This window comes from Cervus canadensis, chromosome 1 (assembly GCF_019320065.1).
Source record: "Cervus canadensis isolate Bull #8, Minnesota chromosome 1, ASM1932006v1, whole genome shotgun sequence".
Lineage (NCBI taxonomy): Eukaryota > Metazoa > Chordata > Mammalia > Artiodactyla > Cervidae > Cervus > Cervus canadensis.
Window position 1 is genome coordinate 100963588 of NC_057386.1, and position 17646 is coordinate 100981233.

Consider the following 17646-nt stretch of genomic DNA (forward strand, 5'->3'; position numbering starts at 1 on the left):
AGAACACACATGCCATGGAGCAACCTAGCTCATGCACCACAACTACTGAGCCTGTGCTCTAGAGCCTGGGAGCCACAACTACTGAGGCCCAAGTACCCTAAAGTCTGTGCTCTGCAACGAGAAGCTACAATGAGGAGCCTGCCGAACACAACCAGAGAGTAGCCCCCACTCACTGCAATTAAGGCTTCCCTGATAGTTCAGTTGGTAAGGAATCTGCCTGCAATGTAGGAGACCCTGGTTTGATTCCTGGGTCGGGAAGTTCCCCTGGAGGAGGGCTAGACTACCCACTCCAGTATTCCTGGGCTTCCCTCATGGTTCAGCCGGTAAAGAATCCGCCTGCAATGCAGGAGACCTGGGTGAGATCCCTGGGTTGGGAAGATCCCTCCGGAGAAGGGAATGGCTGGCTATCCACTGCAGTATTCTAGCCTGAAGAACTCCATGGACTGCATGGGGTCACAAAGAGTTGGGCACGACTGAGCGACTTTCACTTTCACTGCAACTAAAGAAAAGCCCAAACAGGAACAAAGACCCAGCAGAGCCAAAAAAAAATTTTTTTTAAAAATGACATATAAGTGAACAACACCAGTTTTCTACAAGATTTGATTTCCAAATACCGATTGAAAAATCCCCATGACTGTCAAGAACACACCCCATACATCCCAAGGAAGCTCAGTTTCCCACTTCTCACATCTACCCCCAGCCTGTCTTGCCCATCCCAGTGAGAGACCACCACATCCCGGCCAATCAGACCAAGAGCCTGGGTTTATTATCTTACCTTCTACAATACATTCACCCTATCTGCAAATCCTCCTGAGTCCATCCTGACACAACCCATTCCCCAGCCACGCCCCTCTCAGAACCTCCAAGCACCTCCTGTCTCTGCCCCCGCACTGACCACCAGCTGTAATGTGTAACCCACCTCATGCCCAGGGAGCACCGTCCCTGTGCTCAGGCCTCACTCGGGTTCTGTGGCCCTGTGCTGCAGCCCCCACAGCAAAGGACCACCGACCCACAGCCCTCTGCTGAGCTTGTCCTGTCTGGCATTCCTTGCTCTGAATTAGGGGATCTGCTTTGTTTCACAGTCTCCTGTCCGTCATCCACATCCAGGCGCAGCTCCAGGAGAGCCCCAGGGGCCTCTTCACAAACATGGCAAGCTGCTCCCCAGGTCCCTTTGCTGAACCACCCTCAGGCAGGCCCTAAAAACCTATAGGGAGGGGACGGACGGCAACCCTTGACAACCTCCAGGCTGATTAACTTCTGGGTTTTGAGGATGCATCTGGTGGGCACTGTGAGAAAAATTCTGTCTGATCCAAAAGGAATCCATCCATCTCTTCCTCCATCAACCAGGCTCTTGGCTCAGCAATTCCTGTCACTTGGGCCTTCAGGAGCTCAGAGCGAGACCGGCAGCCTCTTCTGGCCAGTGGAGAACACCCAAATAAGGAACAAAGGCTCTGCAGCCTCAGCGTCCAAGCTGGAATCCTGCCTTTGCGTCTCTCCAGCGTGTGACCAGGTGAGTCACTAATTTGTCTGTGCCTCGGTGTCCTCACCCACGAATGGTGATGCTGGTGATGGTTATAACTGGTAGTCATAACGTTTACTTAGTGCTGACTATGGTCATGGTGGTGATTGTTATTAACATCTGTTCAGCACCTATCATGTGGCAGACTGTCTTCTAACCAGGGGTACCCATGTCTGATGATCTGGGATCTAATGTCTGATGATCTGAGGTAAAGCTGATGTAATAATAATAGACGTAAAGTGCACAATAACTGTAATATACTTGAATCATCCCGAAACCATCCCCCTTACCCCTGCACATGCACTGGTCCCCGGAAGAATTGTCTTCCACAAAACCCGCAGCTGGTGCCAAAAAGATTGGGGACCACTGTTCTAAGCACTACATGCATCTCATATGGTGCTTACAGCACCCGCATCTCCATCTGTCTTTAAAAGGTCCTGCGGCCCTGAGGAGCTGCGCGGAAATCCCAGCCAGGCGACTGGCAGAGCCTGACCGTGGGGACTAGCTGACATGAGGGGCATCCCTCCCATAGGAGAAAGTGAGGTCGGGGTGCCCACCTACTGACTCCCTCCCTGCAAGGTCCTCACTGACGGCAGCAGCTCCTGGCCTGGGTCCTGGGAACGGCTGTCCATCCTGCCCTATGGGCAGAGGTGGGACAGAGTTCCCACAGCCGAGCAGGCGGCGAGGAGGCTCAGTGTCGGGCACTGACATCACTGTTTCATCTTGCCTCCCTCCTTCTACTTCGCCTCAGCCCTTCTGTGGTTCTGGAAGGCAAATCCCTCAGGAGCCCTCGGGAATAAGCGCCAAGACCAGCACATACCTCTTCCTGCACCGGAACTTTTGCACCGGCGTCAGTGTGGACACGCCGAGCCTCTTCATGGCCAGACGGTAGTGGATGTCATTCCAGAGCTGCACCAGCTTGGGGCTGCCGCCCGGCACCTGGCACCCCTGTGGACAAGAGCCTCCTGAGACCCACACCCTCCCCTGCCCTGGAGCCCCATCATCCAGTTGCCTGAGCCTAAGACCAGCCTCCCACTGGCGCCCAATAGTGAGGGCATGAGCTCCATGGCTGGGCTCCAGTCCCCACCAGGATTTTGGGGAGCCCCCGGGGGGCACAGTTCTCCTCCACCCCCACAGATGAGGAGCAGGCAAGGGGAAGGCCACCTCTGGGCTGTGGCCACAGCATATAGGAGGCAGAGCTGCGCTAAGGACCATATATGAAAGATCAGATTTGAGAGGCCTGAGGCATGACCCCCGTCTTGTATGAGAGGTCTTTCCCACCAGCTGGGTGGGTCCTTGGGTCTCAGAGAGCACATTCTGAGCTGAAGGGGATAAAGAGGTCATGGTCATGCCACTGATGGCATCCCCAGTGTGACATGGTCATGTGACCAGACTTTTGAGATGGCCAAGGATGCTGAGGACAGGCCTCCCCTAGACACAGCCCCTGTGCTTTAACCCGTGTTCTCAGGACCATTTTGGTGAGGGAGGTGCTGAGAATCATCTGGCTTTCTCTCCACAGCAACAGAAAAAACCCATTTTGCTGGGTCGAAGCCTGCAGTCTCCTGCCAGGATAAAGCAGCGGACCCAGGGCACAACGTATGGGCAGGGAAACTACCTGGGGCCTCCCCACCTGCAGGAGTGGCCCTTGGCAGGAAATGCCCTTTTCTGAGGTGGTGGCCCCATGGCTTCTCTCAGGTCTCGGAACACGTTATTTCTAGACAATCCCAAGTGAGTTATGGTCCCTCTCCTGGGAGTTTTTCATCACATTTCATCCTTGACTGCCGACACAGCAGCTATGACAACTCTATGTGTTCATTCATTTTGTCTGACATCACTGGAAATCTGAGTTCTCTTATGTTTCAGGTGTTGGGGATCCTTTAAGGAGCAGAACTGATGCACCCCCTGCTCCTGAGGCCTGCAGTGCAGGAGGGGAGGCAGACAAAACACAGGTTGAAAAATAAACAGGTTTCTACTTATGAGCTGAGGAAGGAGCCATAGAGGGGGATGAGGGCTCCTTTATATCCTTGACAATAAAGGAGGCACTAGCTATACAGGGTGACATTTAAAGCAGAAACCAGACACGTAGGAAAGCTCCAGCCACACAAAATGGGGCTCCATTTCCTCTGGCAGAGGAAATGACACCTGCAAAATTCAAAAGAAGAGGATCTCAGGAGTTCCAAAAACATCAAGAAAGCCAGCATGACAAAAGGGGGGCAGGAAGGGTCCAAAGACTGGAGAGCAAGCCAGCACTGACGGCTGGCTCTGGGGCCACCGCCTCAACACACACCATGGTCCCATCTGCAGTTTTAAAACTCCCTCTAGCTGCTAGGTGAGGAACAGATGGAGGGGGCAGGAGAGAACATGGTTGGGGGCAGGGGGGTGCGGGGGCTGGCGGGAGAGGGAGCCAGGTGGATGCCGCAGGGCTTGGGGGAGAGGGAGCAGAAACAGAAAGAACTGGAAAGAACTGAATATCTTGAAAGTAAACACAGCATGAATTATGCATAGATGTACATGCATGCATGTATATGGAGTGAAAAAGAGAAACACTGGCCCCCAAATCTCTTATTAAAACCTTTTGAGCCACACATAGTTTGGAATTCAAAACTTCACACATTTTAGGAAGTAACACAGGTATACACTACAGAATTTGCACCACTCCAGTATGATTTGGGGCAGGCAGCATCGTACAACCAAACATACCAACATTTGGATAGTAAAACATACCGTAGTAACATAAAGTGGATAAAGACATCAAGAGCTTCATGTGGACATAGCTCAGGTTTTCATGTCAAAAGACTTGAGATTCAAAGTGCCACCAGAGGACTAACAAACATACTTGTGATTTCAGAGTTCCTGAATGCAGTCCCACAGCCAGGGGGCTGAGAGACTGGGTCTGTTTGCTTGTCTCACTAACTGGGATGCCAGCTTTTCAAGCCAGGACCACGAAGATTCCAAAACTGGACAGTCTCATCTTCAGTTACTAGGCAAGTTAAAACTTAGTAGAGAGAGAGTGGGCCATCCCAGCTTGGTTTATGGCACCTCTCCACAAGCTCCTGCTGACTCTGGGCATTTCTGCGGTGTTTAGGATGGTGGTGGCTGCTTCCCCTCTCTTCAACCCCCACATCCCCCCAACCCCCATCTCACAGACCAGTTCTACCTCCAGCAGCCGACAGGCGGCCTGGTGTTGCTCCTGCTGGGCCAGCACGCTGGCGCACACCAGGGCCACATCCGCATTGTCCAAGAGGTACAGGCGGAGTTGGCTGTCCAGCACAGCCGTGACCAAGGGCTGCACCTGGATGGGGTCATCCTGGAGGTCCCGGCACAGCCTGCCTGCGAGGGTCACCAGCTCCGGCAAGGGCAGGCTGGGGCCCCCATTTCCCCTCAGCAGTTGCAGGAAGCTCTGCATCGCCAGGCGGGTTGGACCCCTCTGTAAACAAGATGACAAGTCAGGACCATGGCCTGCCCATGCTGATCAGCTGGCCGCACATCTGTATTCAGCCAAGTCTGCCAGACCTCTCCTGCCATAGGTACTTGTGGCGACAGCAAGAGAAGGCAGGGGCAGCAGGGACTGGCAGAGTTTCCCATGAGTCTCCACAACAGTCCAGATCCTGGACTGCGTGTTGTGGCTGCAAGACTCCTCCTCACTCCTGGAACCTCTGTTCCCTTCGTGCCCCTTGCCCACATTACCACCTCTCTGTTTCTCATATTTTAAAACTACAATCTGACTATGTATATACTACACCAAATGGAGAGAGCCTCCTTATGCCTTATGGCAATACTTAAGTCTGGCAGCACTGCAGGAAGGACCCCTAGTCTCCACTGGGTTCTTGAAAACGACCGGTGGAAGGAGGAGCTGTAATCACCTCCCCAGCCCCACACTAGTGAGCACTGTCTCAAACATAAGGTCGAGACCTGTGTTCCAACTACCTGAGGGCTATGGAACAGGCTGCTGGCAGCCAAATTAAAGGTGTACTTAGCAGATGCTACCAAAACACTTTCCACACACGATGTGAGAATCTGAACAGACTTGCCAGGCTCCCTGGCAAAGGGTCTGGCCTGTTTCCACCTCTTGCCGCCCTGTACCACCTACAGGAACGCGCGCGCGAAAGGGACGCAGGACGCGCCCTCGTCGCCGCTCCCGGACCTCAGCGCCTTGAGACGGGCTCCTGTCTCAGGACCCAACCTTTCTTCCCAGCACGACGGGCAGGGGGTCCGAGACCTCGCATCCTTCGAGAGACCCAGGTTTCCTCTCGGGCCGACTGCCCCATCCCACCCCCCACCGGGCTGCAGGAAGGGCAGGGAGGAGGCTAAGGGCCAAACTCACACGTAGAGAATCCTGGAGTTGGGGAAAGAAATGGGTTGGGGAGGGGCACCCGGAACACTGAGGGGACCCGGCTCCGCGGGGATAGACGGCTCTACCGCGCCGGCCTGCCTGAATACTCTCTGCCTGGCTGTGGCCCTGCGCCGCCCCACCTCTCCGGGTGCCCTGCTCCCCGTGGGGGCCAATAGGCCTCCCTGGCCCGCCACCAGGACTTGAACTCAGTCACAGTATCCCATAAACTCCCTCCCGGACGGCCCCCGTTCACCCACCTTCATCCAGACGCCCCCAACTCACCCCTTAGCCAGGCACCGGCTCCCAGCGTTCAGGCTCAGCACGCAAATCCCCGGAGGCGGTTCGGAGGTGCGGTAGCTACAAAGTATCGAGGACTTGGCCAATCCCTGAGTACCTGGCCCGGCGTCCCTGGCCTCGCCCTCTCCTCCTAAATCCAGGGGGCCTGGGGATCAGCCTTGGTGCGGGGGGCTGCACGGAAGCCAAGACTTTGGGGGGCTGGCGTCGGAGGCTCCAACTAGCCTGGCCCTTAGGCCCTTAGGCCCTTAGGCTGGAGGAGAGGGTGTCGCGACCCCCAACCCCTGCAGCAGGAGGAAGCTGTGACCCTGGGCTGACCCCAAGCAACCCGTGAAGCTCTGCGCAGCCAAAGCCCCGCTGAGCTCGCAGCCCGTGGGGCAGACACTCCCCACCTGCCCCTCGTGCTGGAGGGATCCGCACCCCAGCCTGGGCCTCGCGGGAGGGGGTACCTCCAAGGAGCCGGGATCGTAGGGGAGGCCCCTGTAGATCCCACCTCCTGTGATCCTGGGGGTGCATCTCTGCGCCGTGAAGAGGCCTTCACACGGTGGTGGCCTCAGGACCCGAGTTCTCCACGCCCCTGGTCCACACGCAGGGGAAATCACTGAACTGCCGCCGTCCTTGCGGAGACACATCTGGTACAGGTTACAGTCTCGTGAATTTTGCACAGCAAGCTGGAAGGCGCCCTAGAGATGAGGCCAGGAAGACTTCAAGTTGATTTTTCTTTCTTTTTCCAGTTTTAAAGTCTTCAGTGCATTTGTTATAATATTGCTTCTGTTTTAAGTTTTGGTTTCTTCGCCTTCCAAGGCAGGTGAGATCTTAGCTTCCCCACCAGGGAGTGGCTGCACCCCCTGCATTAGAAGGCAAAGTCTTAACCACTGGACTGACTGACAGGGAAGTCCCGCGAGTTGTTTTTTGGTGTTTTTTTTTTTTAATATTAATTTTTATTTATTGGCACACAAATTCTCTCGTGATGCCAGTGCTTCAGAGTGTGTTGCAGGCTCCAGAGCAGGTGGGCTGAGTAGTTGCTGAGGGCAGGCTTAGTTGCTTTGTGACATGTGGGATCTAAGTTCTCCAACCAGGAATAGAACCCGTGTCCCCTGCGTTGCAAAGTGGATTCTTAACCACTGGACCAATAGATAAGTCCTGTAAGTTGGTTTTTAAATGGAGGTGGAGGCAAAAATTCTCTGTCGCCAGAGCTTCCGCCTAAGCTTATGGGCAAGACTTTGGCAGAAAGAGAAACATTTCAGTGTTGGTTCACAATCTAGAAACAATCCAAGATCTGGTGGAAATTTCTGGTAAATACATCAAACTTCAGAAAGAAGGTGGGCTCAGGAAGGTTAATTAGTAGTCGCAGAGAAAGAGTGCCTCCTGACCCCTACTAGTGATACATTGTTTCTCAAAAACTACCTGTTACAAAACAAGGTGAGTGCTATGAGCAGTCTGAAAAGTACAGACATGAAATGATACATGCTACATTGGTAAACACTGTTGCCACTGGGTGACAAATTATCATTTTTATTTGGCTTTTAAATTTTCTTCTTTTTGCTTATTCATGTTTTCTACTTTTTATAAAAAGATAACTGGTTTTTCTCCTTTTAAGGTTCTTTGCAAGAAGTGAAAGAAAAACACAGACAACAGGGTTGGAGGAAGCAATCCCCACCCCCACCTCCCAGTATACTAGAGCAGACATGGGTGATCAGAGGCAATGAGAGGTTCGCTGCAGGAAACCCTGCGGCTGTTGGAATGTGTTCCCAGGTCCTTTCTCCAGGGCCAGCTGGGAGCTCAGTGACAACATTCCTGGTTGCCGTCCACCCATTAAGCAGCAGTGAAGTTAAAATGTCAGTGGAACCCAAAATGTCCACGTACCTACATCATAAAATTAAATTTAAATGTAATTCAACAGATGTTATGATTCTAATTCGTTTCTATAAAGTCAGTTGTTTTTGTTGTTGTTTGCTGCCTGATAAGAAGTTACTATTTATAAACATTCTCTTATTTGAGCCTCCCAACCCCCCTCTGGGTGAGAGTTATGTACTCTTATTATGTTCTTAGTATGGGTCCAGTGAATTTTAAAATCGTTTCCACCTATAAGTAACCTCCTTTAAATGTAAGACTCAAAAGCTTACATTCTTAACTTAAGCACATACTCTTTCTTGCTGCTTCTTGACCAGAAGTGAGTTTTGCTAATCAAAGGATCAACTTTCAGTACTATTTTTCTCTTCTACATTGGTTTTTTATTGGAATAAAATTGCTTTACAATGTTGGGTTAATGTCTGCCGTACAGTGAAGTGGTCAGCCATATGCATACATCTATCTCCTCTCTCTCTGGACCTCTTTTCCACACCCCACCCGTCTAGGTCATCACAGAGCACTGAGCTGAGCTTCCTGTGCTTTGTAGCAGGTTCCCACTAGCTATCTACTTTACACACGCTAGTGTATAATATCATGCTTCCCAGGTAGCTCAGCTGGTAAAGAACCTGCCTTCAATGCAGGAGACGTTGGTTCGGTTCCTGGGTCAGGAAGTTCCCCTGGAGAAGGGATAGGTAACCCAGTTCAGTGTTCTTGGGCTTCCCTAGTGGCTCAGATGGTAAAGAACCCACCTGCAATGTGGGAGACCTGGGTTCGATCCCTGGGTTGGGAAGATCCCCTGGAGAAGGGCATGGCAACTCACTCCAGTATTCTTGCCTGGAGAATCCCCATGGACAGAGGAGCCTGGAGGGCTACAGTCCATAGGGTCGCAAAGAGTCAGACACGACTGAGCAACTAAGCACCGCATAGCACAGTGCTATCACACATATCAACCTTAATCTCCCCATTATTCCCACACTCCCCTTCCTCCCCTGGGTCCACATGTCCAATCTCTACATCTGTCTCTATTCCTGACTTGGAAATAGGTTCATCTGTACCATTTTTCTAGATTTCACATATATGCATTGTTACATGATATCTATTTTTCTCTTTCTGGCTTACTTCACTCTGTATGACAGACTCTAGGTCCATCCACAGCTCTACAAATGACCTTGTTTCATTCCATTTAGTGGCTAAGTAACATTCCATTGTATATATGTACCACATCTTCTTTGTCCATTCATCTACCATTGGACATTTAGATTGTTTCTGTGTCCTGGTTACTGTAAATAGTGCTGCAGTGAACATTGGGATACATGTGTCCCTTTGAATTATGGTTTTCTCAGGGTATATGCCCAGTAATGAGATTACTGGATCATATGGTAGTTCTATTAGCTTCCTCAGGAACCTCCATACTGTTCTCCACAGTAGCTGTATCAATTTATAATCTCACCAACAATGCAAAAAGTTTCCCTTTTCTCCACACGCTCTCCAGCATTTATTATTTGTAGATTTTTTGATGATGGCCATTCTGACCTGTGTGAGGTGATACCTCATTACAGTTTTGATTTGCATTTCTCTAATAATTATAATTAGTATAATACTAATTACAGTAAAATAATAGAAATATAAGATAGAAACATAATGATCATAATTAGTGATGTTCAGTATCTTTTCATGTGTCCTTTGGCTATTTGTATGTCTTTTGGGGGGAGATGCTTATTTAGGTCTTCCATCTATTTTTTGATTGGATTGTTTGTTTTTTTGATATTGAGCTCCATGAGCTCTTTGTATATTTTAGAGATTAATCCTTTCTCCATTGCTTCATTTGCAAATATTTTCTCCCAGTCTGAGGGTGGTCTTTTAGTCTTATTTATGGTTTCCTTTGCTGTGCAAAAGCTTTTAAGCTTAATTAGGTCCCATTTGTTTAGATTTTATTTCATCACTCTGGGAAGTGGGTCATAAAAGATCTTACTGTGGTTTATGTCAGAGTGTTTTTCCTATGTTTTTCTCTAAGAGTTTTTATAGTGACCAGTCTGATTACATTTAGATCTTTAATCCATTTTGAGTTTACTTTTGTATATGATGTTAGTGTTCTAAATTCATTCTTTTAGATGTAGCTGTCCAGCTTTCCCAGAACCATTTATTGAAGAGGCTGTCTTTTTTCCATTGTATATTCTTGCCTCCTTTGTCATATATTAGGTGACCATAGGCATGTAGGCTTATCTCTGGGCTTTCTATCCCATACCATTGGTGTATGTTTCTGTTTTTGTACCAGTAGCATACTGTCATTACTGTAGCTTTGTAGTATAAAGTTAGGAAGCCTGGTTCCTCCAACTTTGGTTTTTCTTTCTCAAAATTACTCTGGGTATTCAGAGTCTTTTGTGTTTCCATACAAATTGTAAGATTTTTTGTTCCAATTCTGTGAAGAATACCACTGGTATTTTGATAGGAATTGCATTGAATATTTGGGCAGTATATTCATTTTCACAACATTGATTCTTCCAATCTAAGAACATGGTATATTTCTCCATCTGTTTGTGTCATCTTTGATTTATTTCATCAGTGTTTTATAGTTTTCTAGTGCATGTCTTTTGCCTCCTTATGTAAGTTTATTCCCAGGAGTTTTCTTCTTTTTGTTGCAATAGTAAATGGGATTGTTTCAATTCCTGTTCTTTGTTGTTGGTATATAGGCATGCAAGAGATTTCTCTGCATTAATTTTGTATCCTGCAACGTTACCAAATTCATTGATTAGCTCTAGTAGTATTCTGGTGGCATCTTTAGGATTTCTATGTATAGTATCATATCATCTGCAGTGACAGTTTTACTTCTTCTTTTGCAATTTGTATTCCTTTTCTTTTTTCTCTCTGATTGCTGTGGCTACAACTTCCAAAACTATATTAAATAAGAGTGGCAAGAATGGACATCCTTGTCTTTGTTCTGATGTTAGAGGAAATGCTTTCAGCTTTGAGAATGATGTTTGCTAGAGAATGATGTTTGCTGTGGGTTTGTCATATATGGTCTTTATTATGTTAAGGTAGGTTCCCTCTGTACACACTTTTTCATAAATAGGTGTTGAATTTTGTCAAAAGATTTTTCTGCATCTATTGAGATGAACATATTGGTTTTATTTTTTGTTACTATGGTGTATCACATTGATTGATTTGCATATATTGAAGAACCTTTGCATTCCTGGTATAAAACCCACTTGATCATGGTGTAGGATGCTTTTAATGTGTTTTCTTTGCTAATTTAATGGATTCTCTTTGCTAATACTTTGTCGAGAATTTCTGATTGTGTTCATCAGTGATATTGATCTATAATTTTCTTTTTTTGTTTTATCTTTGTGTGGTTTTGTTATCAGGATGATGGTGGCCTCAGAGAACAAATTTGGGAGTGCTCCTCCCTCCACAATTTTTTGGAAAATTTGTGGAGGATCAGTGTTAGCTCTCCTCTAAATGTTTAATAGAATTCACATGTGAAGTCATTTGGTTCTGGACTGTTGTTTGTTGGAGAACTTTCAGTTACAGTTTCAATTTCATTACTTAGGATTGGTCTATTTATATTTCCTACTTTTTCCTGGTTCAGTCTTGGAAAGTTGTACCTTTCCAAGAATTTGTCAATTTCTTCCAGGTGGTCCATTTTATTGGCTACAGTTGCTTATAGTAGTCTCTTAAGATCCTTCATATTTCTGTAGTGTCAGTTGTAATTTCTCCTTTTAGGAATTTTCCCTTTATTAGAAAATTTTCCATTCCTAATTTTATCAATTTGAGTCCTCTCCCTCTTTCTTGATAGCCTGGCTAAATAAAGATTCATCAATTTTGTTTATCTTCTCAAAGAAGCAACTTTTACTTTTGTTGATCTTTGTTATTGTTTTCTTCATTTCTGTTTCATTTATTTCTGCTCTGATCTTTATGATTTATTTCATTCTACTAACTTTGGGTTTTCTTCATGCTTCTTTCTTTAGTTGAATTAGGTGAAGATTACATTGTTTGAAATATTTTTTGTTTCTTGAGATTAGATTGAATTACTATAAACTTCTTAGAACTGCTTTTGCTATGGTCCATTGGTTTTGGGTTGTTATGTTTTTGTTGTCATCTGTTTCTATGTATTTTTTATTTCCTGTTTAATTTCTTCAGTGATTATTTAGTAGCACACTGTTTAGTCTCCATGTGTTTGCATTTTTACAGTTCTTTTCCCCCCTGTAATTGATTTCTAATTTCATAGTGTTGTATTGTGGTCAGGAAAGATGCTTGACATAAATTCAGTTTTCTTAAATTTTACAAGGCATGTTTTGTGACCCAAAATGTGGTCTATCCTAGAGGATGTTCCATGTGCAATTGAGGAAAAAGTGTATTCTGCCATTTTGGGGTATAAATATCAGCTAAGTGTATCTGATCTATTTTGTCATTTAAAGCTGGTGTTTTCTTATTTATTTGATAATCTGTCCAACTGATGAGAATGGGGTGTTAAGGTCCCCCACTATTATTGTATTACTGTCCATTTCCCCTTTTATGGTTGTTAGCATTTGCCTTATGTATTGAGGTGCTACTATGTTGGCTGTGCTCAGTTGCATCTGACTCTTAGCATTCCAATGGACTGTAGCCTGCCAGGCTCCTCTGTCCTTGGAATTTTCCAGGCAAGAATACTGGAGTGGGTTGCTATTTCCTTCTCCAGAGGATCTTCCTGATCTGCATCTCTTGCATCTTCTGCACTGGCAGGCGGATTCTTTACCACTAGTGCCACCTTGGGTGCATAAATGTTTATATCAATAATTGTTATATCTTCTTTCTGGAGTAATCCCTTGATCATTATGTAGTCCTTACTTATCTCTTGTAACAGTATTTCTTTTCAAATCAATTTTATCTGATACAAGTATTGCTACTGCAGCTTTTTTAAAATTTCCATTTACAAGGAATATCTGTACATCCCCTCATTTTGAGTCTGTTTGTATCCCTAGGTCTAAAGTCTCTTGTAGACAATATACATACAGATCTTGTTTTTGTATCCATTCAACCAGTCTGTCTGTTGGGGCATTTCATCTATTTACATTTAAGGTAGTTATTGATATGAATGTTCTTATCACCATTTTCTTAATTGTTTTGGGTTTGTTTTTGTGTATCTCTTTCTTGTTTTCTGCCTAGAGAATTTCCTTTAGCTTTTGTTGTAAAGCTGGCTTGGTAGTGCTGAATTCTCTTTTTTGCTTGTCTGTAAAGCTTTGGTTTTTTGGTCAAGTCTGAATGAGATCCTTGCTGAATAGAGTAATATCTGTTGTAGGTTTTTCCCATTCATCACTTTAAACATATCCTGCCACCCCGTTATGACCTACAGAGTTTCTGCTGGAAAATCAGCTTGTAGCCTTATGGGGATTCCCTTCTATGTTGTTTTTTATTTTATCCTTGCTGCTTTTAACACTTTTTTGTGCTTAACTTTTGTTAGTTTGATTAATATGTGTGTTGGTGTGTGTTGGTGTGTTTGTCTTAGGGTTTATCATGTGTGGGACCCTGCACTTCCTGAACTGGGGCGGCTATTTCTTTCCCATGTTTGGGAAGCTTTCAACTATAATCTCTTCAAATATTTTCTCAGACTCCTTCTTTTTCTCTTCTTCTTCTGGGACCTCTATAATTTGAATGTTAGTGAGCTTAGTGAGGTCTCTGAGACTGTCTTCAATTCTTTTTATTCTTTTTTCCTTATTCTGCTCCTCAGCAATTATTCCCACCATTTTATCTTCCAGTTCACTTATTTGTTCTTCTGCCTCAATTATTCTGCTATTGATTCATTCTAGTGTATTTTTATTTCAGTTATTGTGTTGTTCATCTCTGTTTGTTTGTCCTTTAGTTCCTCTAGGTCTTTGTTAAACATTTCTTGTATTTTCTCTATCTGTGCCTCTATTTTATTTCCAAGATTTTGGATCATTATTACTATAAATTCTTTTTCAGGTATGTTGCCTATTTCCTCTTCATTTATTTGGTCTTATAGGTTTTTACCTTGCTCCTTCATCTGTAATATACTTTTTTGTTCTCTCTCTCTTTTTTTTTTTTTTTTGATGGGTGAGTCTATGTTCCTGTCTTACTGTTGTTTGGCCTGAAGTTTCAAGAACTAGAGTTTGTAGGCAGTTGGGCAGAAACAGGTCTGGGGGTTGAGATGCAGACTTCTGGAAGACCTCACTTCAGTTAACAGTCCCTGTGGTCTAAGGTTCTGTTAGTTTAGCGGTTCAGACTCAGTGCTCCAATCATAGGAGTTCAGGCCCGACCTCTGGCCCATGAACCAAGCATGGCAAAATGAAACAGAAACAAAAACAGACAAAACAAAAAAGGGGGGAGCGGACAACAACAAAGCATAAAAAATAAAATAAATTTAGGAAATTAACTGACATATTGGAAAAATAAAAACATAAATGAAACAACCAGCAGAAATTTTAACAGAACCACAAAAGAAAAAAAGATTACTGGAAAAAAACCTTGGCTGTGGGGAGCAGGGCTTAGGGGCAGGGTGTAGGCTCATGATCTGTACAGCCAGAAAAGGCCCTGGGAATGGTGGGGGCAGGGCCGAGGCCCAGCACAGCCCAGAGGGGACCCCAGGGTGCCTGCTGCTTCAAAGTGTGGAGGCTCCCAGGGGCAGAGTGGATGGGGGAAACGGTAGATGCATTCCCCTTGATCCTCCAATCCCTGAGGATCCCTCCCTGTCTAGCTCCACTGTTCCTTCCCAACCCCCTCTCACACCCCCAGGATTCACATGGCACCTGTCATATTTCCACTTCTCCCACCCTTTCCTACCCACCCATGTCTGACCCCCATCACTTGGGGGTTGCTCCCATCCACCTGGGTATCAAGGTCCCCCAACAATGTCTGGTTGGTACCCTAGTGGTGAGGAGATGCAGATTCTATGTCTTCCCACTCCATCAGCTTCTGTACTTTGGTGGTGGCTTAGTCGCTAAGTCATGTCCAACTCTTGTGACCCCATGAACTATAGCCTGCCAGGCACCTCTGTCCATGGGATTTTCCAGGCAAGAATACTGGATTGGGTTGCTGTTTCCTTCTCCAGGGGATCTTCCTGACCCAGGAATTGAACCCGGGTCTCCTGCATTGCAGGCAGATTCTTTACCAACTGAGCTATAAGGGCCTGTACATTGGCTTCTATATAATTGATTTCTGCTGTTCATTATTTCCTTCCTCCTACTTTCTTTGTGTTTAATTTCCTTTTTCTGGCTTCCTGAAATAAAAGGCTAGATAATAGGTTTTCAACCTTTTTCTTAACATATTTACATTTACCATGCATTTTCCTTCAAACAACTTTTAAAATTGTATTTTATAATCATATATGTAAAAATACTTAATGTCTAAAATTTATCACTCTGAAATTACTTTTTATAATTAAGAAGCACCAAGGAGGAAAATACTTTGAGTCTATTTGTTCCTTATAATATTTCTTACATACAAGGTTTGGCATGAATTAATTCCTGCCTGAAACAATCCATTAGAGGCAGCCAAAATTTTTTTTTGTAATTTCATCATTTCTTCTACATTTATCAGTTGGAATTCTATAAAGAGTTTTTCTCTTTCTCCTCTGTTATTTCAGTGTTCCATGTCATATTTCCTGTTTCAAATAATTTATTTTTTTTAATTTAGGAAGCTTCATAGTTTTGTTGCAGTTGCTACTTTTATATTTTCTCATAGTGCCTTGAATCCCCCTTCTCTCCATCTTTTATTATCAGCTTAACTGTTAAACAGAAGAGTGAAAAAGCTGGCTTAAAAGTCAAGATTCAAAAAGCTAAGATCATGGCATCCAGTCCCATCACTTCATGGCAAATAGATGGGGAAACAATGGAAACAGTGACAGACTCTATTTTCTTCAGCTCCAAAATCACTGCAGATGGTGACTGCAGTCAAGAAATTAAAAGAGACTTGCTCCTTGGAAGAAAAGCTATGACAAACTTAGACAGCATATTAAAAAGCAGAGACATTACTTGACCAACAAAGATCCATACAGTCAAAGCTATGGTTTTTCCATATGTATGGATGTGAGAACTGGACCATAAAGAAGGCTGAGTACTGAAGAATTGATGTGTTTGAACTCTGGTGTTGGAGACGACTCTTGAGAGTCCCTTGGACAGCAACAAGGTCAAATTAGTCAATCCTAAAGGAAATCAGTCCTGAATATTCATTGGAAGGACTGATGCTGAAACTGAAGCTCCAATACTTTGTCCACCTGATGTGAAGAGTCAACTCATTAGAAAAGACTCTGATGCTAGGAAAGACTGAAGGAGGGAGAAGGGGATGGCGGAGGATGAGATGGTTGGATGGCATCACCAACTCAATGGACATGAGTTTTAACAAGCTCCAGGACATGGTGAAGGACAAGGAAGCCTGGCGTGCTGCAGGTCATGGAGTCACAAAGAGTTGAACACGACTGACTGATGGAACAACAACAGTTAAAGTAGTATCCTTTGGTTTCCTCCTAATAATCAATGGCAATCTATTACTTCCCCCAACCCTTCTCTCTTCTCTTCCTATGCTTAACTCATGTTCTTGCTTTATCAGAAAATATCTTTATATAGTATTTTTCCATCTTTGCTGGATGAGGTGGTTGGATCACATCACCAACTCAATGGACATGAGTTTGAGCAAATTCTAGGGGATAGTGAAGGATAGGGAAGCCTGGCATGCTGCAGTCCATGGAGTTGCAAATATTCACACATGACTTAGTGACTGAACAACAACAATCTTTATTCAACCCTCATTTTAGTCCTAATCAGCCCTTTAGCTGGATGCTCAACCTCTACATTTTTGTATACAGTGTAAGTATGCACCAAGACACATATTTTTCTCAAACAGATGTGAAAGTGTTTCTGCACCAATTTTTGAAAGAAAAAAAAAAACTATCCACTTTCCAAAGAACTGATTTTATAATAATGACAAAAATCAATTCACTATGTAGTGTGTAATTTTATTCAGGACTCTCTTCTGTTTCACTAATCTTCTGTCCTTTCAGAAGACCACACTGTCTTAGCTACCGCAGCTTAATGATAGGCCTAGAAATCAAATAGTACAAGTCTTGCAAATATTCTTCCTGTTCAAAATTATGAGTATTCTAGTTCCTTTGCTATTCCACATAAACTTCAAGATCAGTTTGTCTATTTTTACAGAAAATCTTCCTGGGAATTTGATTGGAAAGAGATTCAATCTAAAATTCAGTGTGGAGAACACGGAACCTTTAACAACATTGAATCTTCCAATTCTTTTTTTTTTTTTTTTTAAATCTTCCAATTCTTTAACAGGGCATATCCTCCCAATATCTAGGTCATCATTATTCCCCTCTTCATTGTTGTTCCTAGCATACATTTCATTTGACTTACATTTAATGATTCCATGGTAGTTTGCTGGTTTGTTTTTTGGTGTTATCATAAATAACGGTGCATTTTAAGCCAGATTTCCCATCGAATGCTGAAAGTGTGAAAGTGTTAGTTGCTCAGTTGTGTCCAACTCTTTGTGACCCCATGGACTGTGGCCTGCCAGGCTCCCATGTCCATGGAATTTTCCAGGCAAGAATACTGGAGCAGGTAGCCATTTCCTTCTCTAGGAGACCTTCCCAACCCAGAAATCAAATCTGGGTCTCCCGCATGGCAGGCAGATTCTTTACCATCTGAGCCAC

The 17646-nt window shown here is 44.9% G+C and overlaps 1 protein-coding gene across 10 annotated transcripts in view; it reads right to left on the reverse strand.

The window, feature by feature from the left end:
- ANHX (anomalous homeobox) overlaps nucleotides 1-17646 on the reverse strand; it is a 39013-nt gene that overhangs the window by 10484 nt on the left and 10883 nt on the right. For 6 of the 10 annotated variants that reach the window (XR_006273216.1, XM_043488188.1, XM_043488171.1 and 3 more), the window contains 4 exons: nucleotides 6596-6829; nucleotides 6135-6279; nucleotides 4677-4946; nucleotides 2340-2467 (listed from right to left, as the gene is read on the reverse strand). Coding sequence is in view for 9 of the 10 variants with exons in the window: in XM_043488188.1 (XP_043344123.1) it covers nucleotides 2340-2467; nucleotides 4677-4925 (377 nt within the window). In the remaining variant the exon portion in view is untranslated. The other 4 variants (XM_043488202.1, XM_043488194.1, XM_043488209.1 and 1 more) reach the window with 4 other exon arrangements.